Source organism: Electrophorus electricus, chromosome 11, assembly GCF_041902795.1.
Source record: "Electrophorus electricus isolate QZ-2024a chromosome 11, ASM4190279v1, whole genome shotgun sequence".
Lineage (NCBI taxonomy): Eukaryota > Metazoa > Chordata > Actinopteri > Gymnotiformes > Gymnotidae > Electrophorus > Electrophorus electricus.
Window position 1 is genome coordinate 6,502,311 of NC_137507.1, and position 26,096 is coordinate 6,528,406.

At 49.1% G+C, this 26,096-nt stretch overlaps 2 protein-coding genes across 6 annotated transcripts in view; both read left to right on the forward strand.

Moving 5' to 3' along the window:
• The first annotated feature begins 5,290 nt into the window (after nucleotides 1-5,290).
• On the forward strand, nucleotides 5,291-11,997 carry znf800b (zinc finger protein 800b). The gene is made up of 7 exons (XM_081723125.1): nucleotides 5,291-5,384; nucleotides 7,492-7,587; nucleotides 7,771-7,914; nucleotides 8,044-9,718; nucleotides 10,649-10,704; nucleotides 11,408-11,503; nucleotides 11,954-11,997. Exons 1-7 carry the CDS (start codon nucleotides 5,291-5,293, stop codon nucleotides 11,995-11,997), a joined length of 2,205 nt encoding a protein of 734 aa, XP_081579251.1.
• grm8a (glutamate receptor, metabotropic 8a) overlaps nucleotides 5,342-26,096 on the forward strand; it is a 166,662-nt gene continuing 145,907 nt past the window's right edge. For all 5 annotated transcript variants that reach the window (XM_081722569.1, XM_027007489.3, XM_081722572.1 and 2 more), the window contains exons 1-4: nucleotides 5,342-5,384; nucleotides 7,492-7,587; nucleotides 10,220-12,010; nucleotides 14,551-15,384. In XM_081722569.1, coding sequence (XP_081578695.1) covers nucleotides 14,863-15,384 — 522 coding nt within the window. In that variant the 5' untranslated portion in view covers nucleotides 5,342-5,384; nucleotides 7,492-7,587; nucleotides 10,220-12,010; nucleotides 14,551-14,862. The remainder of the gene's footprint in view (nucleotides 5,385-7,491; nucleotides 7,588-10,219; nucleotides 12,011-14,550; nucleotides 15,385-26,096) is intronic.

Here is a 26,096-nt window from a genome sequence, read left to right on the forward strand (position 1 = left end):
ATGAAGGGTAATGAGGAGTAACGCACATACATGTTTGGGGACTAGCTAGCTTGTGCCCCCAGATCCTGTCCTCCACAGAAAACATCAAACTGGTCTGATACGCGTTTGCTCTAAGTGACGGACCTGTTGGCTTTCCATGAGCGTGGTACTGTGGTTACTCTGGATCATAATGATTCAGTCACTTATCTATCTGTCTGGTACGCTGGAGCCTTCACAGCGGTGGAACTTTTTGGTGCATATTTTCAGTCACTTAATTTGATGGGAAAGTCAGCGGTGCCCTACATAACGAACGCATATCTTTAGCGCTCGTGTCGGAGTTGGAAAAGGCATGCGCGCGCAATGTGAAAGCACAAATTGTGTGACACTGCTAACAGTTCCTATAGGCTCATGCGAAGACAAAATTAATCATCCCGTGTCGTGAAACATTGCGTCACTTTATTCTTCGACAAGTGAAAAGTAAAACAGTCTCGCTCTGAATTACGGTTGGCAGAGACTCTGTGCACAAAAGACGCCCGCCAAGAGGAACTGTTCGAGAGGAGCGCGAGCGAGTCGGCGCGTGGAGGCGTAATAAACAATCCCCAGCTCGAGGGACGCAAACTCGAAGGCGCTTCCTGGCCGAAACCAGTTCTGCACTCAACAAAAATGGATTTGACCCGCTGTTTAAAACCCACGCAGGTAAGAACAGGTCTCGTGGCGAGACTCCGCGGCGTTTGATGCGGAGCTTGGAGAGGGTGGAAGGGTTGTGAAAACCTCGCGCTACCTCCGCGAGCGGGGCTGTTGTGCAGAAAATGGCGTCATCCTTCTCTTGTTCTGCCTGAGCATGGCAGGGACGAGCTCGCTCTCGGCGAGCTAAAGTGGCCTTCCCTCGCGCTTTAACGGGCTGCAAATCCCAGATTAGATTCCAATGACCGTTGCTGCGGTCCGTGCGGCGCTTCTTAGTCTCACGACTGTAATGTGTCGTTAAGGGGAACACGCGCAAAGCCGGAAGGGTCACCGCGCCTGTGCGCCACGCTACTTCTGGGTAAAGGTGCCACCGAGTTGCAAAGCGCAGCACTTCAGAATCCGCACGGCGGCGGTTCCGGTTGTTTTCCCGGGGGTTGGAGTTTCACGACCAGTGTGGGTTAGTCGCGAGCTGATTTTGTTGCTGCTCTCTCGTGTTTCATGCCTGCGTGCAGCCCGCGTTTACGGCGCACTCGCGGCCATGCTGCAGTCTAACGGGCCTCTTTACGGTTTACGGTTGTTGTTTTTTTTCTTTGATCTCGTTAACCTGGTCACTCCGGGGTTCGGCGCAGGGCTGCGTGTAGGGGGAGCTCTGGGGGGATAACAGGGATCGTGAGAACGGAGAAGTGCTTTGCGCTCCCGTGCAGCCTGCCAGCCGAGGGAGTGTGGTGAAGCACGTGAAATACGTTCTCCAGCACGACACGCTGCTTTGCGCATGCCTCCCGACTCTCTTCTCGGTACCGCTCTTGACGGGTGAAAGTTCTGTGGGCCGCGGGCGGCACCGCACTCCGCCACCGCGGACTCGCGCTTCCAGCTCCCCGCCGCTGGCCCCTGCCCACCTCCACCGTCAGCTACGGGCATGCGTCCTCGCGAGGACATAACGAGGACAATGTGAGCAGGGCTATCGTGTGCTCGAGACCACATTCCTGATCATGCGAGCACCTCGCTAGCTAGTGAGAGATAACCAGCCTGCAGCGACAACATAACCGCGATAGCGTAAAATAGTTTGTATTTATTATAAACCGGCCCGGGGTTCGGCGCACGGAACTGGGTTCGAAGTTGTGCACCTACTCTTCCTCGTGCAGCTCACCGGATCCTGTACGGTACTGCAGACGCAGTTTAGTGTGTGTGAGTAGCGCTCGGTCCGCACGCGCTCCTAGTGTCACTAATAATGTGCCATTTGCGTCACGCGGAATCCCTTTCCCCAAACGCATAAGAGACAGAGACGGACCCGGACCTACCGGACACGGGGCGGTTTCGTGTTGGCCTCGTGTGCGCTCGGACTGGTGCTGGGTGCGCGCGCGGCCCGTCGACCCACGTTTCCTACCGAACACTCGCACGCGCAGGACACGGACGTTACGGCCCGTTTCCTGCCCATTGCGCAAGTAAGTAGCTCGCATGGTTTCGCGTTTTATTTGTTAGCAAAATGTGGCGAAAATCCGACGTGTGATATAATCGAGAACCTTAATGAACCGTCGCGGGGCGGAGTATTGTGCTCGCGTGTCGGTCCGGTCCTTCTGGAGGAGGCTTTCACGAGCTCTAACGAGGTTCGAAGTGCTGCACGCCTTTGCCCGAGTTAGCACGGAGCTTTTGAAACTAGCAGACCGAAAGGCCTTTTCTTTATTATTCGTCAGCTTCTAGACATTTTAAGCAGCTTTAGTGTGTCGGTACCTCAGATTGTGATTTTTGTAAAACTTTCCAGGCGCTGAAATCCGACAGTTTTGAAAATGATTCTCACGGGGCGTTTGCGTCCTCTGCGTGCACGTGACCAGTGACGTCGTGAACGATGTTGAATTGTCATTAAATAGTTTATTTATTAAACGCTTACAATATTGTAGTTAAATGTGGAATTGTTAGCAGTGAGCTAAAACATTTTTGTTTGTACCGTCTGCTTACTTTTCCGGGAATGCAGTTTCACTGTACTGTCCAGTTATTGATGATGGGTGCAATCTCAGTCGTGTAGTGGCTCTTACAAGCCCGGTGTGTTTTGTATGAACAGTCTGGAATTTTCCTGCAAAGAGCTTTTTCATGCCAGAAGCACGTTCACTGTGTGTGGGGCTCCGTACCTCACTCTGGTGGAATGCACAGAGCCGGAGAGAACCGAAATCCCGCTTGTAGGATTCCCCTGAAGTGCTGAATCCCAGCCTTCCCTCACCGGAATCCCAGACCTGATGGAATGGTGGAAACAGTGAATACAGATATAGAGGACTGTGAGGGGGATGAAGATTGTTGTTGTTGTTAGTCTTTCTGTCTACTTTCCCTTCTGTTCCAGGTCATGACAGGTCATATAACTTGTGCAGTACCTACACTGCACTTTCTGGCACTGTGTATATGAATGGATGCAGTGTGGCGACACTGGAGATGTGAACCCTGGCAGATAGTCTGTCTTTAATTAGGTCATATGGTTTACCCTGGTCTTGTATTGATCATTAGTAAAATGTCACTAAACATGAGTACAAAAATATCTAGACACGCTCACTGTGCAAGTGATCTTAACACATGCCTCTCAGCCACTGTGGAGTCTTAAATTGCTGATGTGTTTGTTATTTTATCTGAGACAGAAGAAGCACTCAGGTCGTCTCTTCCAGACCTGCAAGTTGATTGAGTCGCTGTGAGTCCGTGTGTTGCTGTGAGTCCTTGAGTCTGAGTCGCTGCTCTTCTGTAGTGACTCAGCCTTCAGCTGTGTTCATGTGATAACTGTTATTGAACATCAGCCTTGCTCACATCATATGTAATCTAAAGTTTTATAGGCGTGTACTACTTTGATGACGCTGTCTTGCATGTAACGACTGCTTGCTTATCTCCAGCTGCTTGCTCTGTTCTGACCTGTTAAATGTCCTGTAGCTCTGAACGGCTCCTGGGATTTCCTCACTTTTTTGTGTAAAACAGATTTTTCACTGCTGGAGTTTACTTGGCGTTACTCAATTGGCTCCCACAGAGAAAGCAAATCGTCTTTCGTGGTGACACCAGTCGCTGGTTGTCCTGCAGCGCTCGTCTTTAGTCTGTCTCCTCCGTGTGCGCTCAGCTGTGGGCTCAGAGCAGGGCCTCAGTTCTGGGTATGAAGGTGATGTCCAGGGCAAATCTGCTGTGTTCATTCACCTGAAGGTTTAAAATATGTCACTTCCTCAATCTCCTCTGTAGAGGCGCAACACGAAGAGAAAAGAGCAAGAACAGGGATGACATTAATGACACATTTATAGAATGAGGGATATGATGTCACTGCTGTAATGATGCGTTTATAGAATGAGGGATATGATGTCACTCACTGCTGTCTCTCCTCAATATCGTCTCCTCAATCACAGTCTGTCCTCACTTGCAGTCACAAAACTATGTACCCTTGAAGATTTAAAGATGATGTATTTAACTAACTTTAGGTAATCTTACAGTTAATGTCTATGTGATAAAAAGACATTAGAAAGACAGTGAGCTACCAACATAGAGATGTTAACTTAAAAACACTTCAGTTGGTAATTGTAGTTTATTTGTTTATCTAGTTTTTTATGTATTCTGTTTTGCCAGTGGATGCTATTTTGTCCCATTTACAAAGTTGGGCTGTCTTTCCATCTAATGTTCATTGTTGCCGTTATGGAAAGAGAACCTTGTGTTTACTTTCTGTGGGTGATTTTAAAGACTTCGGTGTGAGGTAAACATGGTGCTCATGACATGACCTCAGTTCACCTTTCACAGGCACGAGCTAAGTAAAGTTTATGTATTGTAAGCATTTAATTATTTTATTTATTTATTTGTTTAGTCACCAGCAGAGGGCGCTGTAACGCACTCAGAAATGAATCCATTAAATTAAAGTGCTTTAGTGTGATCAGACTTCACTACACAACACTCAGATAAAGAAAAGGCTCTTTGGATGTGAGGTGTGAACCTCGGTGCCGTGGACGGACCCTCCTGTCCACTCAGCTCTTTAGAGTCTAATTGTCAGTTGCTGTTTTGTTTGAATAACAGTGTCTCAGTCAGAGGTGAGAATGGTGAGGAGATTGGATCTCCTTCTCTCTTTGTGTTTTGGGTGGGTTAGTGGGGGGGTGTTAGTGGGGGTTGGGGGGGGGGGGTTGTGCATGTGTGAAATTACCTAACTGCTGACTGTGTGCGTGCGCGTGTGTGTGTGTGTGTGGAGGAGTTTTGGGTTGTTGTTTTTTTTTGCCTCCCTCCCCACTTCTTCAAGGGCAGAGGGGATTGAATTTACCACACACGCGCGCGCGCGCACACACAGAGGGAGGGGCAGATGGACAGGCAGGGGGAGGAATGCTAGCGAGAGAGTGGGGGTGGGAGGTAGTGAAAACTTCCAAGGGTCATTTCTGTGTTGTCTCGCGTCTCTGACGAGCTCTAAGCTGTCCTGGTAGAGGCAGGAACAGCCGCAGGGTTACAGCCCGGCCATGTATCCAGCGCATACATCACGCGCATCATTACACTATAGTGTTGCGTTTAGTCGTCTCCTCTGGCGTTCCTTTATGGCTCTCCCCTGTAGTACTCCTCCACACCGCCACCTGGTGTCTGAGTTTGCCGTCCATTGATCCAGTGTTTTTGCTCTGTTCAGATTTCCAGCTCTGCGGTGGAGGACATGGATCTCTCGGCAGAGATGCGGTGGAGTAATGAGAAGTCCTGTCAGACAGACGTGTTGTGCCATGAGCCGCCCAAGGTGTGCCAGCCGCCGGGTAAGTGTCCTGCCCACCCAGATGGCCCCTGCGCAGCCAGAGTGGGTCCTGACGGACTGGGAGTGCCTGCTGGCTCAGGGGTGGTGGGAGGAGATTCAGGAGCATTCCGCTAAGCTCTGTTGTCCTCCACACAGCAGGAGCCAGGGAGTCTGTGACCCTTACAGAGGACAGGTCAAACCCCACCCCTTCAGGCTACACACACACACATGACTGAGGTTGCTGGTCAGGACAGTGAAGTGAGAAGCCGCTCCCCCTTTCGGAGCTTTTGCGTAGGTCACTTATGTTGCGTCTGCACTGAATAGTGGCGCCTGGGACCGGTATGACCAGCAGAGCGTTATTCTGGGACCAGTATGACCAGTGAGGCTGGCTCTGGTGGTTCCCCTCGTCTGATTGGAGGGATCAGAAGTGATGCGGATTGAAATGCCAAGCCCCTCTCGTGTCAGAACCTCCTCACCAGGCTGACGGCCCTCCCCATACTGCGCGGCTGGTGTCCCGTCAATCATGTCCACCATGTCCTTGTCCTGCTCGCTTCACTTGCTCTGTCCCTGGGTGTAGGAGGTGGGAGGAGCTCTGCAGATGGGGTGGAGCTTAAAGGGGTGAATCGTACTGTATGCCTGTAGAGAGCTGGTGCCTTTGTGTCTCCTTTCCACCCTCTCTCTCTCTCTCATACACTCTGGGCTGAATTTGTTTGGTTCTGGTAAATATGCAGATGAGCTGGTCAACAGGCAAGTAGAGTTTTTGAGGTGTGTGTGTGGGACTAAATCATCTCACACACCACAACATTTTCAGAAAGGCTGCATTAGAGCTCCTGGCCACTAGGGGTTGTTGTTTTCCAAACTGTCAGCAATGCGTTTTCTGAACATTTGTTTACCCTGTTAAATGGGCAAAATGCTTGACTTTATTAAAGACACTGGGGACAGTAGACGCTCTCCGTCACCCCTGTATGTGCAGCTGGGGACAGTAGACGCTCTCCGTCGGAACACTTCCACTGATGGTGACATGCAGTGTCTTTGTTTTGTTTTGGTTACTACTGTTTGGAGGCTTAATTCCCCCCCCCCCAATTTCCTGTCCTTTCTACACTGGCCATGTTCTCTGAGCTGATTTCTGATTGTCAGCTGCAGTTCCTACAGGGAACATCCATAAAGGCTAGAGATGAATGTACAGGGTTGCCACGGTGACCTCTCCTCTGGTCACCGTGCATGTGACCCACCAGTACACTGAGTTTTTGTTTGGTTTAACAAATGTCCAGTTGTGGTTAAGATTATGTATCTTAAATCTCCCTTTGTTTTACAGTTCACTGACAGATCTGTTATGAATAATATTTTAACATTTGAACCCATGTGGCTTAATTAACATTAAAGTTAATGTGGATGTTCAAAAAAGAGTAATTCAGTTGGTCGGGTTTGAAGGGAACATGGAGGTGTCATGACTCAGGGTTGTGTGTGTGTGCGTGCATGTGTACCTGTACACGTGCATACACGCGCACGTACACACACCCTCAGAGAAAACAGATGTTGGGTGTAACTGCTTGTCTGTCAAAAATATTGATTTTTATTTATTTATTTATTTTTTAAATACACATTGATTCTAAAATGTTGATACCATTCGTTGTTTTCCACAATATTGATTCTGTCCACATCAGATGCAGTTTCCTGCTTGTGCATTCATTTTCTCTCTCTCTCTCACACACACACACACACACACACACACACACACTCTTCTTCTGGTTTCCCTCGATCACTGTGCTGTTGATCAGAATGTTAGCTCGCCGTGTAGTTTAATGGCTTCACTTGTATTTGTAATTAAATTAATTTAAACATATTTTGTGAAGACAGACATTAATCTCTCTCGCTCGCTTGCTCTGTTGGGTGGTACCTGCAGAGCGCAGTAGAGACCCCAGACTGTGTTAACATTCACATATTTCATTAGCAACACTGTTCTCTCTCTGTCCTTGGCTTGTGCTCACTGAATAAAAACCACCATCACTACAGTAAACTTTCACACTAATCAGAGTGTGTCTTGCCCCGAAGGTGTCCATGTTGTGACCACACCTTTGTCTGACGTATGGTCTGACGGTGGTGTTTACCTTGTTTGTTCTGGTGTCTAGTGTACAGCGTTGAGCTTGGAGACCCTCCCTTACTGCAGAGACAGCAGAACACATCCAAGTCCGGCATCCACCAGATCATCGAATGTTTCCGTACAGGTAACAAATTCTAATCTAATTCATTGTATTTGATGAAGGGTTTTGTAGAGGTATTTGTTTTCAGGGTTCAGGTGATTGGTGATCTTCAGTGCGTGTGCTGTTCAAGGGGGAGTGCCCTGTGAGCAGGAAGAACACAGTCATCTTCAGGTTGGCTACACACTGCCTCCTCTTGGCCCATTACAGGTACTACACAGTTGAGGCACATTCTGCTCCGGGAGGTAGACACCATCTTTGAGTGTAAACTCTGTCGGAGTCTCTTTCGTGGCCTTCCGAACCTGATCACGCACAAGGAGTTCTACTGCCTCCCCAGACTGCCAGAAACAGAAGGTTGGTCTACGTTCAACTGCAGCGATGCCCCCTGCTGCCCTGCTAAAGATCGTCCGTATTCTGACCCGCGTTTCTGTAATTCCGGCGGTTATGTTTATGTGAATAACGACTGAGCCGTGTTTCCTGTAGAGCACACGGGGAGCGACAGACAAAGCCTGGCGGTTAAAGACTTGCTGGAGACCCTGTACCCTCGGCCAGAGGGTCATGTGGTACGACTGGAGCCCATGGAGAGCAACCCCAACGCTGTGTACCAGCATGTGGTCAACAAGGACGGCGGAGGCCCCCCTTCTCACGATCAGAGCTCCGCCCACAGCAGAGAGAGCTTGCGCAGGCCTACACCGCCCCACGCGGAGGCAAAAGCGGGGGAGGAGCCACAGATGGACGGAGAGAGTGAGGATGAGTGCAGCGAGGACGAGGAAGGCCAGAGTGAGGAGCAGATGGAGGAGGCGGACGGAGACGATGGAGTGGTCCTGGACGACGACGAGGACGAGGACGAGGAGAGTGACAGCGACAGTGACAGTGACGACGAAGAAGAAGAAGATGATGAGGAAGATGAAGGAGACCAGGAGGAAGGTGATGGTGTGCGCGACCTGGTCATCACCTGCTGCATGTGCGGGAAGGACTTCAACACGCGGCGCGGCGTGCGCAGACACTGCAGGAAGATGCACAAGCAACGTCTGGAAGAGCTACGGAAGTTCACGGAGACGCGCACGGTTCCGATCAGCCTGCTGTCGGTGATGAAGGACCGTCTGACGGGCCAGATCCACCCCCCCTCCACCGACGGCAAGCGCTGTCCCATCTGCGCCAAAACCTTCGCCACCAAAGCCAACGTCCGCCGCCACTTTGACGAAGTCCACCGCGGCCTCCGCCGAGACCTCATCACACCTGACATCGCCACCAAACCGGGCGAGCTGGACTCCGCCTCCCCGCGCCGTGGCCCCGCCTCCGTCCGCCCCAAGCCCCTGTTGCCCCTCCCCCAGTACAACCTGTCTACCCTCAAGTGTCTGCTGTGCAAGAGGACCTACAGCACGCTGGCTCGGCTGAAGAGACACATGCGCTTTGTGCACAAGGTCACCGTCCGCGGCTGCAGGGGCCAGGACGGGGGCCAGGATGGGGCCCAGGACGGGGGCCAGGGCTCCCCGGACGACGAGAGCCGGCCGGAGCGCGCCAGCCCCCTCATGCGCAGACACAAACTCGCCCTGGGCTTCGACTTCAAGCAGCTGTTCTGTAAACTGTGTAAGCGTCAGTTTAGCTCGCGGGAGAATCTGGCCAAGCACATCGAGCTGCACACCGACAACGGCAGTGACATCTTCATTAAGTTCTACCGCTGTCCTGTCTGCTGCTACGAGTCCCGCCGCAAGCGCGACGTCCTGCGTCACGTCACCGTGGTGCACAAGAAGAACACGGCGTACTTGGCCAAGATCCTGCCGGTGTTGGAGAGCCGCGTGGTGAAGAAGCCCGCCGAGGTCGTGCTGGGCGACGGCACCAAGCGCCGGCACGCCAGGGGAGACGTCAACGGACGCAAGGCCGACGGCCCCGGGCCCTCGCCGCCCGTCACCCGCAAGCAGAGCCTGTTCCCGCGTGGCACCCAGAGCTCAGATGGCCCCGCCCATCACGACCAGGACGTGCAGGACGGCACAGAGGTGCGAGTCACCAAGAACTTCTCGCTGCACGCGTGTGACATGTGTGGCCGCGCATTCGCCAAGAAGGTTTACCTGGAGTCGCACAAGAGGAGCCATCGCAACGCAGCCCACGGCGAGGCCAGGACGGCGGGCGTGAGCACGCGCTCCAAGTCCCTGCTCTGGTGAGCCACTCGCCAGCACTAGCCCCCCCCCCCCGCAGATGAGGGGTTTGTTGTGAGTCTTTGTGTGTGAGTGAGTCTGTGTGAGTGAGAGTCTGTGTGTGTGTGTGTATAGACATGGACCTTGTTTGAACAGTTGTTGGTCACGCTGTCCTGGTAGAGGGGTGTGTGTGTGTGTGGGGGGGGGGGTACTGGGGGTTGTGGGTGGGGTGTGTACATGTTAATGGATCCGCTGCGTCTCCGTGACCGTGGGCTCAGGCTTGTTAGCGCGGTCTGGGTGGAGGGTCTGAGGGTGGAGGGACTGCTTTATCCTCCTGGAAGCAGGTGCTTAGCAGCATGCAGGTTAAAACAACACACTTGATTATCACTTAGTCACGGTCCGCTTGTGGCTCAGGGTCCCACGGGGCACCAGCATCACCGCAGAGATGAGGCTGTTTAAACAGGGCTAATTATTGACCACTTAGCTATCTCACAGCTCTGTCTCTCTCTCTCTTCTGTTCACAGATCCCTTTAGATGATGTCCTGGCTCCCTGACGGTGAGGACCAGAGTCTTGGAGGATGTCGGAGGAATGAGCTGCTAATCGTATCGAGGGAGAAGAACTGGACCAGAGAGAGAGACATGACAGAGATTCATTGTATATACTTGACTGTACATACCACAATACTGGTTCATCTGAGCACATCTTTTCATCTCAAGTGCATTTTGGGCCTCCAGGTTGGGGGAGTGGTCTCTTCGTTCAAGACAGCCATTCTGGGTTGCTGTGGGCTGTTGGTGAATGAACCATGTATCAGAGAGGACTGAAACACTACACGGCTGCTTGAGGGGAAGGCCTCTGTGCTCCTGGCTGGGCTGCTCATGTCCTGCACGTGCACGTCACACCGGCGGCCCGATCTCGTACCGTTGCGTGTGCAGCCCGTTCACCTGTGCACCAGGCATGAGAGTCGGCAGCCCCAGCACGGTAATGGCTCGAACCACGCAGTTCTCATTGGTACTCAGTGCAACCGTTTGGGCTTGCATCTGGACCCAGTTTTTTCCTTTAGTGCTGGAGGATGCCATGTGCTTAGGACTCAACACCACTGGAATGTTTTTACAGTATTTTTCTGTGCCCTTGAACTACAACACAGCCTCTGTTTTTTGTTTTTTTGTTTTTTTTTGGGGGGGGGGGGGTGTTTTGTTTTTTTAAGTTGAACTGTATTAACCTGAGGGAGTATTTGCTCCAAGACAAACTCCGGGTCAAAACGGGAAGAGCTGCCATCGTTTGACGTTGACGTGTGTTTAATGCAGATATCTACAGAGGGATGAAATTGCCATCTTACTCATTCCGTGCTTTTGGACACGGCGCTTGTTTCGAACCGCACGTGCAGCCGGTTTCCTCACCTACGGGGTCTTGTCATTTCTCTAGACTCCGTGAGGAAGGGCGACGCCTCTGGTCTAACTTTTCTCACAGGCTAAATGAATGTATTCAATTATGAGTTTTGCTTTAGCGCCAATAAAGCAGTCTGGAACACTTGGGTCGCGTTTATTTGTCGATTAATCATGACGTACTAATACGCTCCAGTGATTAATCGCGACGCGCAAATACACGCCACTGATTAATCGCGACGTGTTGTTAATGCACGCGAGTGATTAATCGCGACGTGCTAGTGCACGCCCGTGTTTTAAACGATCTGCGCCGTGTTGTGGTCGTGCAGCGCTAGAGATAAAAGTAAGGTTGTCCTACCACTTGGTCCTCACGAGAGGGCAGCAGCACTCCACGCGGACGGAGAGGCTGTTCATGCCTTCACGTGGTGAGCTGATTGGCTTTACATTTTGCAGCGCTGCGCAGTGTTCGTCACGTGCGTTGTTTTTCTTCGCGCGTTACATCGCAATGTGACGGAAGGCTGTTCGTGCGCCGCGCGCGCAGGCCAAAGTCCGTGTCCTGCCGGAAATATTAAAGGGTGAAGGCTAAGAACACGTGCGGGAGGTAAATTAATATTTTAGGATGCGAGACGGTTTCCCGTCGCGCTGAAGAATTTCCGCCACGTGAAGGAAGGTGTCGGTCTTCAGTATGAGTCCCATTAATAAAATAATTAGAATCAAGTCATTTTCTGTAGTTTGACTGCATGCCTCCTTACTGGGTAAAAAGTGTGTGTGTGTGTGTGTGTGTGTGTGTGCGTGCGTGTGTGTAGACACGACCAATCACAGTGGCGGAGAACATTTTTGTGATTCGCTCTCGCTGAATGCGCTGTTCTTTTCAGCACCAAAGCGCGTGCTGCACGGTGAGCACACGCCAGCCCTGTAGGATCCCGAATAAGGTAGGTGCTTAATGGCTTCTCGGGTTACTGTTTTACACGTGTCACACTTTTATGAGGAAATTGGAACTCGCGGGGTTTGTCTGTGTCTGGCAGCTGGAGATGACCGACACTTTTCTAACATCAGCTGAAGCGCGGTGGTATGGGGTGGTTGGTGTTGCCGTGGTGTGGGTGCTTTGGTGGTGTGGCGTGGAGATGCATAGGGCGAGTTGCGGAGCTCCGCAGTGAAGTTGGGTGACCCAGCGGCATGCAAACCCCCGCTTTAGTAGTGGAGATGATGGCATCTCCCAGTATTACGATGTACATCAAAATAAATGGGTCAATGCAATGCTGTCGGTTTAAATGTTCTCTAATTTGTAAAATAACCGTAAATGAGGCAAGACAAATGAAAAAGAATGCGCATATAGGAACCTCAGGCGATCCTTACTATAGTGCATAAATGATAGCTGGCTGTTTTTCGCTCTCATAATTTCATAATCATACCAAATTTGCTTTTACACATTAAACATGTGAATGGGGGTCCTGAAAACATTGTTTTGCTATAGAACTTACAGGTCATTGACGTAAACGTGACTTGTAGAACAAATTAAAATGATTATTTTTAAAAAAACGTACAAGGAAACAGGACGTTTTAGGCTACAACTGCTGAAGTGCTGGGAAGCCCAGGGGAGAGGCGCTGGAGCTGTCACTGCTGGATCCCCAGAGACAGATCCTCCTGGACAACATGTAATCGGATGGGCAGAAGACGGCGTGACTCGAGACATTCCGATACTTGTGAATTAAAGAAGAGAAGACGTGGCGCAGACGTGGCGTGCCGTCCTTCTGTCACTTATAATCACCGATAACCATCGAAATAATCAAGTCTGCGGCTGCAATCAGTTCGGTTTCATTAGTGGAAGCAGAGAGGGGTGGATTATCGCGCGCCAGCAGGGCAAATGGTGGTTTAATCTGAAGCATCAAAGTGAAGGAAAATGACATGAAACTTATTTCATAAAACCCGGATTTTCGTAACACTGAATCTCGCGTGCAGAAAGTGGTGTATACATCAAACTCAGATGAGTTCATCCATTTTGACTGGAAGTCCTATGCGCGAGCTAGGCTGTGAGCTTCAAACTGCTTTGATCCTTGGCGAGAATGACATGACCATACGCACCGCGCGAGCTCCTCAGCCTTCTCGAGGGCTCGCGCCTGTTGTTGGCGGTCGGAATCACTGCCGCGAGCGCAGTACGACAGCAGATAGCGCAGGTCTCGAGCTGAGCGCTGCGTAAACGCGGACGTGGCACGGAACGTCGGTGCGTAATGAGGCGAAGACAGGAGGGAACCGTGACCGTCATTCCGGTATTTTCACGGCGGTTCAAGTCTTTAGTTACTCTAACAACGTCATTTGTTGCCCGACTGCAGCCGTACTGAGCTTCCAAATACGTCTCACACCGATCCGGTGTGGGCGCGCGCCTTCACCAAGAACGCTATAAAATATCTGACAGAGTAACCTCCACGGGCGAAACACTTGATAATGACTGGCCTGCAACTAACAACAACAACACATAAAACAAATAAAACAACACCAACAATCCTCCATCTAGCAACTTGTAATAGACACATACTGGCTCTGTGTTGCGAATCTTGAATCAGTTGAACAGATGAAAACAGGTTGACCTTTACCATCGCAATAGAATGTTCAAAATAAGAAAACAGCACTAGTGTGGCCTATGAAAGGTTTAGCTTCAAACAAACTAACAGACCAGTTCAAAGGAATGCTCCAGTCTGGAATACTACAATCAGGAATGCTCCAATCTGGAATGCTACAATCTGCCACCTCTGTAGCACATGGTGCCTCAGCACAGACAACAAATTCAGTTTGTTTTCCTGTACAAAGAAAAGAACGGAAAAGCCTGTTGACTTGGAACCCAGTTAAAGTCTTTCATGGTCTTTATATTTCAAATGTAAGTGAGCTTTGAGTCAAGAAGTACAGAGAAAAGAATTAAAATGACTTTTGTTGGTTGTGGATATGAAACAGATGCAGGAATAGAGATTAATCCTGCAGTTTCCTTTTAATATGGTGGTGTTTTTTCATATGGTGGTCTTTTTAATATGGTGGTGTTTTTTCATATGGTGGTCTTTTTAATATGGTGTTTTTTCCACCTTTTTTGGCTTGTTGGTGTCCATAGCCTAATATCAAAACAGGCTCATATATAACAACAGATTTATATAACAAAACAGGCTAAAATAACATAACAGGCTCATATATAACAAATGAGGGTCATATAACATTACAAAACAGGTTTTTGTAATATAACAAACCAGTGCCATTGTCAGTCAGCACTTCTCTGTTCTCTATCACACAGTCTGTTTGTCATACTAATAGATTGATTCTCATTTGTTGTAAATATCTTTGGTGAGCACTAGCGTTTCATGGGAGGTTTTCTCTGGTGCAGTAATGCACAGTGTTGATGTTGACCATGTCTCTGATGAGTTTCCCATGCTTGTCTGTGTGTGTGAGCTCATCTCCCAGTCTCTCACGCAGTGTTGTGTCTCTTCTGCAGGCTCAGCCATGAGGTCACAGCAGGATGTGAGGTTACACCAGGATGTGAGGTCACTGCTGCATTAGACAGAGAGGCGCCCGTCACACCTGCTTGTCCCGCCCCTCCTCTACTGTTCCTGCACATTTTCCCCGTGACATGTATCATAGACATGTGTGGAGCACTCATCTCCCTGGCAACGCCCCCACCATGAAGGGGGCGTGGCCTCATCATTAAGTGGAAGCGGCTGGATGGTCCCACCTACTTTTGTCATTACACCCCTTGGTATTACCCTTCTGGGATTTCTGGATTGTTCCTTGTCTCTGCGGTATCACTATGGCTTTAGGACCAACGCGGCTTGGTTGGGCTTCATGGGGGCTCCTCCTCCTAACGATGCAGCTTTCATATTGGCTCCCATCCCTCTGTCACCGGGTGGAGCCTCTACCAACAGAATACGCCCATTCCATCCGCTTGGATGGTGACATCATCCTGGGCGGCCTGTTCCCTGTGCACGCCCGGGGGGAGCGTGGCGTTCCGTGTGGGGAGCTGAAGAAGGAGAAAGGGATTCATCGTCTGGAGGCGATGCTCTTCGCCATCGACCTCATCAACAAGGACCCCGAGCTGCTACCCAACGTGACCCTGGGCGCCCGCATCCTGGACACCTGCTCGCGTGACACCTACGCACTGGAGCAGTCGCTCACCTTCGTCCAGGCGCTGATCGAACGTGACGGCTCCGACGTGCGCTGCGCCAACGGAGACCCGCCCGTCTTCACCAAGCCTGACAAGATCGTGGGCGTGATCGGCGCCTCCGCGAGCTCCGTCTCCATTATGGTGGCCAACATCCTGAGACTGTTCAAGGTATGACGCCTCGGGCCACCATGTCCCGCATCATCCCGTCACGTCCTGCTTTGTTCAGACACTGGCGGGATGTTTCTGAGCCTAATGGAAGGCTGCTGTTCTTACGTCCTGTGACAGAGTCTCATCCGTTCAGCAGTTACACGACTAAACCTCTTTCCACTTTGAAGTAGTTTTGCTGCGTTGGTTTGATATGTGTAAAAGCACTTTGAGGTTGTGAAGGCAGTCGTTGTGAGGGCCCAGGGCCCTCTCCTGAGGTTCGCCAGGCGCATGTGCACGACAGGCTGCTGGTTCTCTTCATGACCGTGCAGTATGTTTGGGCCATGGCCTGGGGGGGTGGGGGGTGGGATTGAGAGAGACACAGAGTGAGAGAGAGAGAGAGAGAGATGGAGGAGGGAGGAGGGAGACAGAGTGAGAGAGAGAGAGAGAGAGATGGAGGAGAAGGGGGGAGAGAGACCGAGTGAGAGAGAGAGACGGGGGAGAAGGGGGGAGAGAGACCGAGTGAGAGAGAGAGATCGAGTGAGAGAGAGAGAGAGAGAGAGACGGGGGAGAAGGGGGGAGAGAGACCGAGTGAGAGAGAGAGACGGGGGAGAGGGGAGAGAGAGACCGAGTGAGAGAGAGAGAGAGAGAGACGGAGGAGAAGGGGGGAGAGAAACCGAGTGAGAGAGAGAGACGGGGGAGAGGGGAGAGAGAGACCGAGTGAGAGAGAGAGAGAGAGAGAGACGGAGGAGAAGGGGGGAGAGAGACCGAGTGAGAGAGAGAGAGAGACGGGGGAGAGGGGAGAGAGGGATACAGAGTGAGAGAGAGAGAGAGAGAGACGGGGGAAGGGGGAGAGAGAGACGGGGGAAGGGGGAGAGAGAGACAGTTGGCAGGGAGAGAGAGAGAGAGAGAGAGAGAGAGAGAGAGAGAGACGGGGAAGGGGGAGAGAGAGACGGAGGAAGGGGGAGAGAGAGACGGAGGAAGGGGGAGAGAGAGAAAGAGAGCCAGAAGAGAGGGAGGGAGGGAGGGAGAGAGAGGGGAGGCTTTGTCCCTGGCCGGATATTGTGTTGAGGTGAATCCTCTACGCTCACCCTGGATATTAAAGGACCACAAACTCTGTGTGTCCCTCTCAGCAGGCTATTAAACCTGCATGTGCTGTCATTGTCAGCTCAGCAAATAGATAAAGTTCAATTATGACAACCAATTAAAAAGCAGTCAGTCTTACAGAAACAGTGTCACAGGCTTGGAGAGTGCCTGCCCTGTCTCCACATGCCTCCTGGGTAATATGTTCAGCGTGAATGTCACACTCGCCCCTGAGACCACGGCCATTCTACCCAACAGGACGGCAAACACTTCTGCTCCTTGCGGTCTCTGCAGAGACGATGCACAACATCGCGTGGCCAATTAACAATGACCCATTAATGAGCCAGGCTGCCTGGCACTGGCCTCCTGTTCATTAGCTGAGCAGGGCAGGAGTGGTTGATGTGGGCAGGATCTCTGTCATGAGTAATGAAGGAGTGTGTCATGTCTCTTGGAGTCCAGTGCGGCCGCGAGGCCTGGCTCATACTACAGCAATAACCCCTTTCACTGGTAAATATGGGACTGTGACTGAGAGAGAGAGAGAGAGAGAGAGTGTGTGTGTGTGTATGCCCGCATATCCACAATGAAGTATTAATTTGTTTAACAGGATTTAAAGAATTTAAATGCGGACACCCTGTTGCATTGCGATCATGTTTGAGCTAATGCTTCATCCAGTGCTTCATGAATAATACAACACAAGGAGCTGAACACAGTATCCTTCAAATTCATTCAGCATAATCCTGTAGAGTTTAGTAGCCAATCAGCATAAATCTTTAGAGTTTAGTAGCCAATCACATTTAGCTGTAGAGGTTACCAGCGAATCACATGTTCCACATTAGGATGAAAGGAAACTACAAAAGCCTCCAACACTGTATGTGTATATTTGGGTTTCACATTCACATGAACAGTTTTCACTGCAGTTTCTTTCTGGACCAAAAAAGTCATCTCATAAGAAATACATATGGCAGGCAGGACCTGTGTCATGCTGGACTATGCAGGTTTAGGATGGTGGTGTGTGTGAGTGCTGGACTATGCAGGTTTATGGTTGTGGTGTGTGTGAGTGCTGGACTGTGCAGGTTTATGGTTGTGTGTGTGAGTGCTGGACTGTGCAGGTTTATGGTTGTGGTGTGTGTGAGTGCTGGACTGTGCAGGTTTATGGTTGTGGTGTGTGTGAGTGCTGGACTGTGCAGGTTTAGGGTGGTGCTCTGTACGAGTGCGGCCCCAAGGCCTGGCTCACACCACAGCAATAACCCCTTGTGGTGGTGTGTGTGAGCACTGGACTGTGCAGGTTTATGGTGGTGTTTCGGGGTTTCTTTCACACTGAACTCTTCTACTATCTAATGGCACAGACTAGCAGTCACCTGTAGGAACCGCATGTTAGAATGGTGAGGGAATTTAAATTAGAGTCTCACCTCTACACATGAATCAGCACCACCTCCATACTCACCATGCATGTGCACACACACACACACACACACACACATGCGCGCGTGCGGATACTATTAAAAAAAAGAACCTAGCCCTAACATGTAATCGCCATGTAATCCTGTAATTTCTGTAATGCAAGCACACATTCAGACACACACAGACACACACACGTGCACACCCACTCTCCAGTTGTTTTCACACTCAGTTGAGTCACATAATCCGATATGCCTCAGCTGACAGCTGCTGGTGGATGAGGGCACTCTTTCGTATCCTGTGATAATTACAGAATTCATAATCAGTTCACTGGATCTGAGAAATCTTAAACAGTTTAGAGGTTTGCATTGTTGCCAATCACTTCATGGGCATCATTTGTCTGAATATCCAGTGACTCACAGCTCTTCTCTGACCAGGTGCACCTCAGGTGAGGTCCTGTCTCTCCACTCAGTACAGGACCACCTCGGGTGAGGTCCTGTCTCTCCACTCAGTACAGGACCACCTCGGGTGAGGTCCTGTCTCTCCTCTCAGTACAGGACCACCTCGGGTGAGGTCCTGTCTCTCCTCTCAGTACAGGACCACCTCGGGTGAGGTCCTGTCTCTCCTCTCAGTACAGGACCACCTCGGGTGAGGTCCTGTCTCTCCTCTCAGTACAGGACCACCTCAGGTGAGGTCTTGTATAAATCTCACTCTCCTCAGCATTTGCGTCCACCTCCCATTCACTTAATGTTACAGCCATGTGGTTTTGTTTTAGTTTTGGTTTGTTGTCTCCACCCTGATACTCCAGAGAGCAGGTTAAGCAACAAACCCAAATCAGTTAACATGGAGTTTGTGGAGACTGAGTTAGATGATGGTTAGATGATGCAGCAAGAAGCTGAGAACCTGCTACATAGCAGTTTTACTGGACATAATCTAGAGTGAATCCTGCCCAAATCAGCAGCACAAACCACTCTAAAACTGATCATAATGATGCGAATTGTGATTGATTACAACTAATAATATAAAATTATTAAGATTGATTATGAGTAATAATCTAAAAATATTAGGAGTGATTAGACTTTGTTTAAACATTTTGATGAGTATTTTTTTTAGCCTTTTTTTTTGTTTGTTTTTCACCATCGCATTTCCCTTGATAGACTGCAGGATTGAGGATTCGCCCTCCCTTTAACTACAAATCACACATTCTGTATACAAATCAGTATTGTGTATTTGTTTATATATGTTTTAAGATTTCTTTTAACAGAGAGCGGCGAACATAATGTTTATTCTTTTTGTCGTCATGTGTGCTATTCACAAAGTTCAGGTGCAGCACTCCTGAGCTGCAGTTTTTCTGGCTGTAAGCCTGGGAAAGTCATCAAGCGCTCCACGTCACTGGAGTTTCTTTTATTTCTTATATCCTGCAGAAAGCCACATTCAGTAGTTAATGTATGCAATTAAAAATCCTTCCAGGCAATGACAAAATTTACAATATACTTGCTTTTCTCCCCTATCAATAATAGTTAATAAGTTAGAATTATAAATAAAAAAGTAATATTCTAAATATAAATAATGTTAATCAATAATAATAATATATTTAATAATAATAATATTTAGCTATGTGAGGATACCACAACGGTGGCAGAGACAATAAAGTCCTTAAGAGACCCCACAGGTGTAAAATTACCTCTCACTAAATAATCAGAACATCACTGTCCCCCTGCATGTATGTTTCAAAAATGTCATGTGAATATTTAATCTACCGAGCATTTAGCAAAAGGTCTATAAAAGTCATTTATGACCATGACTATGTTATTACGAAACACAACTGTGCCTCCTTTTGATTCATATATACTGCATTTGGACATGTATGGGTCTTATACTGGGTAAATGGGACACCTGTGGGTCTTATATTGGGACACGTAGTATTTATTGTAGGGTATTGTTTATTACACTGATGTTAAGTGCTCATACGCTGACTAACTCCAGCACTTATTGTTTATTACAGAGTGTTTTCTGTTATAGAGCTTATATGTATTCTGCACTTCTAGTCATCAGCAGTGATCCCTGTATTTCCACAGTATTCTAGTTCATTTCTATTTTGGACTCTAACCTGCTGGATGTATTCTATGAGGACAGGACAAAGCACTGTTGTAAGTCGCTCTGGATAAGAGCATCTGCTAAATGCCATAAATGTAAATGTAACCTGAACACAAGTAGGTCATTATCATCTGTGATTAGTCCTTTTATCAGCACTGTAGGATGTTAACTGTGAGCACCTTCAGTTATGTTCAGTCTACCCAGAGTTTACTGACTTCCATCACTGACATTTTAGGTCTGGGTATGTTGGGCTGAGATGGGTCAACTCAGAGTTCACAGTTAAGTTTAAACCTGCTTTCTGAAACAGCCCTTGTCTCGGTGGGGATATAACCACAGTTCACTTTGTCTCGTGTCTCTAACTGTCCTCTGTGTGTGTATGTTTTCTGTCCTTGTGGTCCGGTGTTGTAATACTCTGTACTTTCTATGTTTCTATTGTGTTTTGTGGGTTTTGCTGTTTTCAGGTTGTAGGCCAAACCCTGTGTTCATCTGCCACACCGCTCTGTGTGTGTGTGTGTGTGTGTGTGTGTGTGTGTGTATGTGTGTGTGTGTGTGTGTGTGGAGATAAGAGTGGTCCCATCATACTGGTCCCAACAGACTGGTTCCATCACATTCTGGGAACACATTGCCAGAAGGAACGGCCAGTTGTTATTCAGGACTGTAAATCACTGTCCTACCACCAGCTGTGAGACACTGAGGCTGTGATCCCTGTTCTCCGATTGTTTTCCTGTGGCAGGGGTGAAACCAGAAGGTGGTGACTCTCTAGCCAGTTGTTATGTGTAACTAACTGGCTTGTATTATGCGAATTAACTGTGGTCTACCTTAAACTCACGTGAAGCTCAGCTCTTCAGACGCCATTATGTAATCTAAAGGCTTAAGTTCTCACAAACTAAAGACCCTGCTGTAGTTATTGATTACTGACACCAGTCCCCTGTAAAGTTTCCAGTCTTATGCATGTTTACTATGATAAACCATAAAGTGAACTAGCTGAACTGTAATGCTCCGATAAAGCAGGCTGGGTTAGCGTTGCGGAACTAAAGCTGGCTGTGCATATTCTCATAACCTATGCTGTGCTATCCAATCTAATTTGCTTTTCTCATACATGTGTAATTATAATTCAGTCAGATCAGTCAGAACCTTTCTTGCACCTATATCTTTCATCAGTTGTAGGTATATGGGGTAGGGGTAAGTGGGGTAGGGTCAAGTAAGTGGGGTAGGGGTAAGTAAACAGCACAATAACCCCCCACACTAGGTTTTGTTTCTTTCTCACCTGGCTACTCAAGCAGGGACCTTTGGAAGGTTAACAATGTTGTATCTGTCACTAATAACATCAGTCATGTCCCCAAATGCAAAGCACCTCACCTCACTTTCTGCTCCAGGAACAAAAACATTAGCATGTCTGCCTCGTGTTGAGAGGTAAATTGCTGAGTGTTTGTTTTTGAAGACACTGTAATTCACAGTCTGAAATGTGTTGCAACGTAGACTGAGAAAATAGATACCTGTTGCTTGGAGTTAACAAGTCATTTGTTGCTTCATTATGCCAAAACCACGATGGTTATTTTAGCATGTAATTGCCAAACGCATTCACATTGTGATGCACCAAACCAGCAGCATGCTATCATGTACAAAGGTCTGCGTATACACATTATAAGCCCTTTAATAGGAGGTGGAGCCTGCTGTGGGTCAGTGTTGGGGTGTAATGGTTCTTTTAGGGTCTCCTGATAAGAGTTTCTCGTTCCTGTGGTCAGTCCATCAACCTTCGTGTGTATTACACATCACAGGCATCCATCTTCCTCTGTCACCTTTCCAGCACTTTGTTTCAGTGCAGCCTTGTCCTTCAGATGCCTCCTGATGAGCTGTTTTAAAGAGATGATGGGGAAAGGCTCTTGCTGTCTTTTTCTAAAAGGTTCCAGTTCCTGTGAAGGTCTAAGACTTGTTGTCTGGTGTTAGTTGGTAGTCTTGCGTCTGGTGGTAGTCTGGTGTCTGGTTTGTGGTGTCTGTTGGAGCAGAAGCTTCTCCACTCAGTAGATTTTAATTTGGTGATTAAAGTATATTTCTCTTCATGGATAAGCAGCTCCAGAACAGCTTTGTTTTCCTGTCAAACTAGAGACATTTAGTCAAAGAACCTGTGTGGGGGCAACACGAATCACATCACAGTCGGAAACTTCAAGGAAGCAACAAGCCAAGCCATTCAAGGCCTCGAAGGCATGGACAAGAGTTCTGCTTCTCTCTGTCACATGGAACGGAACCAGTGGAGTGACTGCAGTGAGTGAGTCACATGAGAGGATGTTGGAAAGTTGCAGCAGAGCTCTGGATGTTTTACAATGGAAGATGAAGGAAAAAGAACCTGCAGAGAAAGAGAGAGAAACACAGTGAGAGAGATAGAGAGAGAGAGACACACAGAGAGAGAGAGAGACACACAGAGAGAGACACACAGAGAGAGAGAGAGAGACGAGAGAGAGAGAGACAGAGAGAGAGAGTGCAACAAGGAGAGAGACAGAGAGAGAGAGATGAGAGAGAGAGAGACGAGAGAGAGAAAGAGAGAGAGAGAGCGAGACAAGGAGAGAGACAGAGAGAGAGACGAGAGAGGGAGAGAGAGACAGAGAAAGAGAGCGACAAGGAGAGAGAGAGAGAGAGACGAGAGAGAGCGACACAGAGAGAGAGAGACACAGAGAGAGAGAGACGAGAGAGAGAGAGAGCGACAAGGAGAGAGAGAGACACAGAGAGAGAGAGAGACGAGAGAGAGAGACGAGAGAGAGAGCGACAAGGAGAGAGACAGAGAGAGACGAGAGAGGGAGAGAGAGACAGAGAGAGAGCGACAAGGAGAGAGAGAGAGAGAGGGAGAGAGAGAGAGAGAGAGGGAGAGAGAGACGAGAGAGGGAGAGAGAGACAGAGAGAGAGAGAGCGACAAGGAGAGAGAGAGAGACAGACAGAGAGAGAGAGAGCGTGACAAGGAGAGAGACAGAGAGAGAGACGAGAGAGAGAGAGAGACGAGAGAGAGAGAGACAGAGAGAGAGTGCAACAAGGAGAGAGACAGAGAGAGAGAGATGAGAGAGAGAGAGACGAGAGAGAGAAAGAGAGAGAGAGAGCGAGACAAGGAGAGAGACAGAGAGAGACGAGAGAGGGAGAGAGAGACAGAGAGAGAGCGACAAGGAGAGAGAGAGAGAGAGGGAGAGAGAGAGAGAGAGAGAGAGAGACGAGAGAGGGAGAGAGAGACAGAGAGAGAGAGAGCGACAAGGAGAGAGAGAGAGACAGACAGAGAGAGAGAGAGCGTGACAAGGAGAGAGACAGAGAGAGAGACGAGAGAGAGAGAGAGACGAGAGAGAGAAAGAGAGAGAGAGAGAGAGCGAGACAAGGAGAGAGACAGAGAGAGAGAGACGAGAGAGGGAGAGAGAGACAGAGAAAGAGCGACAAGGAGAGAGAGAGAGAGAGAGAGAGAGAGAGACGAGAGAGAGCGACACAGAGAGAGAGAGAAACACAGAGAGAGAGAGACGAGAGAGAGAGCGACACAGAGAGAGACACAGAGAGAGAGAGAGAGACGAGAGAGAGAGACGAGAGAGAGAGAGAGCGACAAGGAGAGCGACAGAGAGAGAGACGAGAGAGGGAGAGAGAGACAGAGAGAGAGAGCGACAAGGAGAGAGAGAGAGAGGGAGAGAGAGAGATGAGAGAGGGAGAGAGAGACAGAGAGAGAGAGCAACAAGGAGAGAGAGAGAGACAGAGAGAGAGAGAGCGCGACAAGGAGAGAGACAGAGAGAGACGAGAGAGAGAGAAAGAGAGAGAGAGAGAGAGCGAGACAAGGAGAGAGACAGAGAGAGAGACGAGAGAGGGAGAGAGAGACAGAGAAAGAGAGCGACAAGGAGAGAGAGAGAGAGAGAGAGACGAGAGAGTGCGACACAGAGAGAGAGAGAGACACGAGAGAGAGACGAGAGAGAGAGAGAGCGACGAGGAGAGAGACAGAGAGAGAGAGAGAGACGAGAGAGAGCGACACAGAGAGAGAGAGCGACACAGAGAGAGAGACAGAGAGAGAGAGAGAGCGACAAGGAGAGAGACAGAGAGAGAGACGAGAGAGGGAGAGAGAGACAGAGAGAGAGAGCGACAAGGAGAGAGAGAGAGAGAGGAAGAGAGAGAGAGAGAGACGAGAGAGGGAGAGAGAGACAGAGAGAGAGAGAGCGACAAGGAGAGAGAGAGAGAGAGAGAGAGAGAGACAAAGTGAGAAAGAGACAGACAGACTAGAAATGAGCATGGCTTGGACACTAGAATATGCTGTGAAGAAAGGTCTTGCTCTTCTGAGTGAGTTTCAGCATTTGGAATACACCGTGTTTGGTAGTGGACTACTTCACAAATGAACACAGCTCTTTTAAACAGGCCGGAGTTCACAATCACCCGGTGGGCAGGCGGAGGGAGGTGCCAGTGTTGTGCACGCCGTTTCCACCGCTTTCCCAAGCACACTGCCCGCTGGGATCAGGCATGTGTCTAGGAAACCTGGTGCCAGGCTGAAAATGACTTGGTGATGGCTACCGCAGGGGCCTTGTGCTTATCTCCAGACGCACTGGTAAACAACACATCACACACTCACTGAGAGCAGATCTGTGGCCAGACCACTCTCAAACCCCATTTCATTTCATTTCCTTTTTTAAATGATTTATGAGACACACTCCTGCTGTCCTGGGACAGAAGGATGAGCCTCAGTGCCTTAGTGCCTCAGTGCCTCATAAACTGACCAAAGCTGTCTCTGACGTTTAATCATCAACAACAACTATTTGTCTCTTTTCTTTCTTTCCCTTCCCTCTTTCTCTTCTTTACATTCTTTTCTCTTCATTCTGTCCTGCCCTACTGTATGACCACATCTCTCTCTCTCTCTCTCTCTCTCTCTCTCTCGCTCTCTGCTTATCTCCAGTAGGTAGTGGGGAACAGGTCTAGCTTCTGCATTTTTGAGGGTGTCCTCTGTCTGATGGTGGGGACAGGAGACAGACGTGGTGAGGGTGTCCTCTGTCTGATGGTGGGGACAGGAGACAGACGTGGTGAGGGTGTCCTCTGTCTGATGGTGGGGACAGGAGACAGACGTGGTGAGGGTGTCCTCTGTCTGATGGTGAGGACAGGGGACAGACGTGGTGAGGGTGTCCTCTGTCTGATGGTGGGGACAGGAGACAGACGTGGTGAGGGTGTCCTCTGTCTGATGGTGAGGACAGGAGACAGACGTGGTGAGGGTGTCCTCTGTCTGATGGTGGGGACAGGAGACAGACGTGGTGAGGGTGTCCTCTGTCTGATGGTGAGGACAGGAGACAGACGTGGTGAGGGTGTCCTCTGTCTGATGGTGAGGACAGGAGACAGACGTGGTGAGGGTGTCCTCTGTCTGATGGTGAGGACAGGAGACAGACGTGGTGAGGGTGTCCTCTGTCTGATGGTGGGGACAGGAGACAGACGTGGTGCGGGTGTCCTCTGTCTGATGGTGATCTCAGATCAATCTGCCTTTATATGGGTTGGTATAGTCTGCTTGTGCTCCGATACCCTCCAGTGTTTACTGTATAGGATCCTGCTTAGAGAATCTTCTCTCACTTCACCATATACTCAGCGTGTGTGCAAGATTACAGCGGAAATTACAATTTCATGAACCCACATCTGAAATTACAATATCACGAACACACAGCAGAAATTACATGACGAACGCACATCTGAAATTACATCATGAACACACATCTGAAATTACATAACGAACACAGCTGAAATTACATCATGAACACACATCTGAAATTACAACGTCATGAACACACAGCAGAAATTACATCACGAACACACAGCTGAAATTACATCACGAACACACAGCTAAAATTACGACGTCATTGAACACACATCTGAAATTACATCACGGACACACATCTGAAATTGCATCATAAAGACAGATCTGAAATTACATCACGAACACAGCTGAAATTACAATGTCACAAAAACACATCTGAAATTACATCCCACACACATCTGAAATTACATCCCAAACACATCTGAAATTACAATGTCATGAACACACATCTGAAATTACAATGTCATGAACACACAGCAGAAATTACAATGTCATGAACACACAGCAGAAATTACATCACGAACACACAGCTAAAATTACAACGTCATTGAACACACAGCTGAAATTACGACATCATTGAACA

Bases quoted from the DNA above. Each gene is read 5' to 3' on its own strand.
- znf800b (XM_081723125.1), top strand. From the start codon at position 5,291: ATGGATCTCTCGGCAGAGATGCGGTGGAGTAATGAGAAGTCCTGTCAG. The intron at 7,915-8,043 runs GTTGGTCTACGT...TGTTTCCTGTAG, and splicing joins CAGACTGCCAGAAACAGAAG to AGCACACGGGGAGCGACAGA. The intron at 11,504-11,953 runs GTGAGCTGATTG...TGTTCTTTTCAG, and splicing joins GCTGTTCATGCCTTCACGTG to CACCAAAGCGCGTGCTGCAC.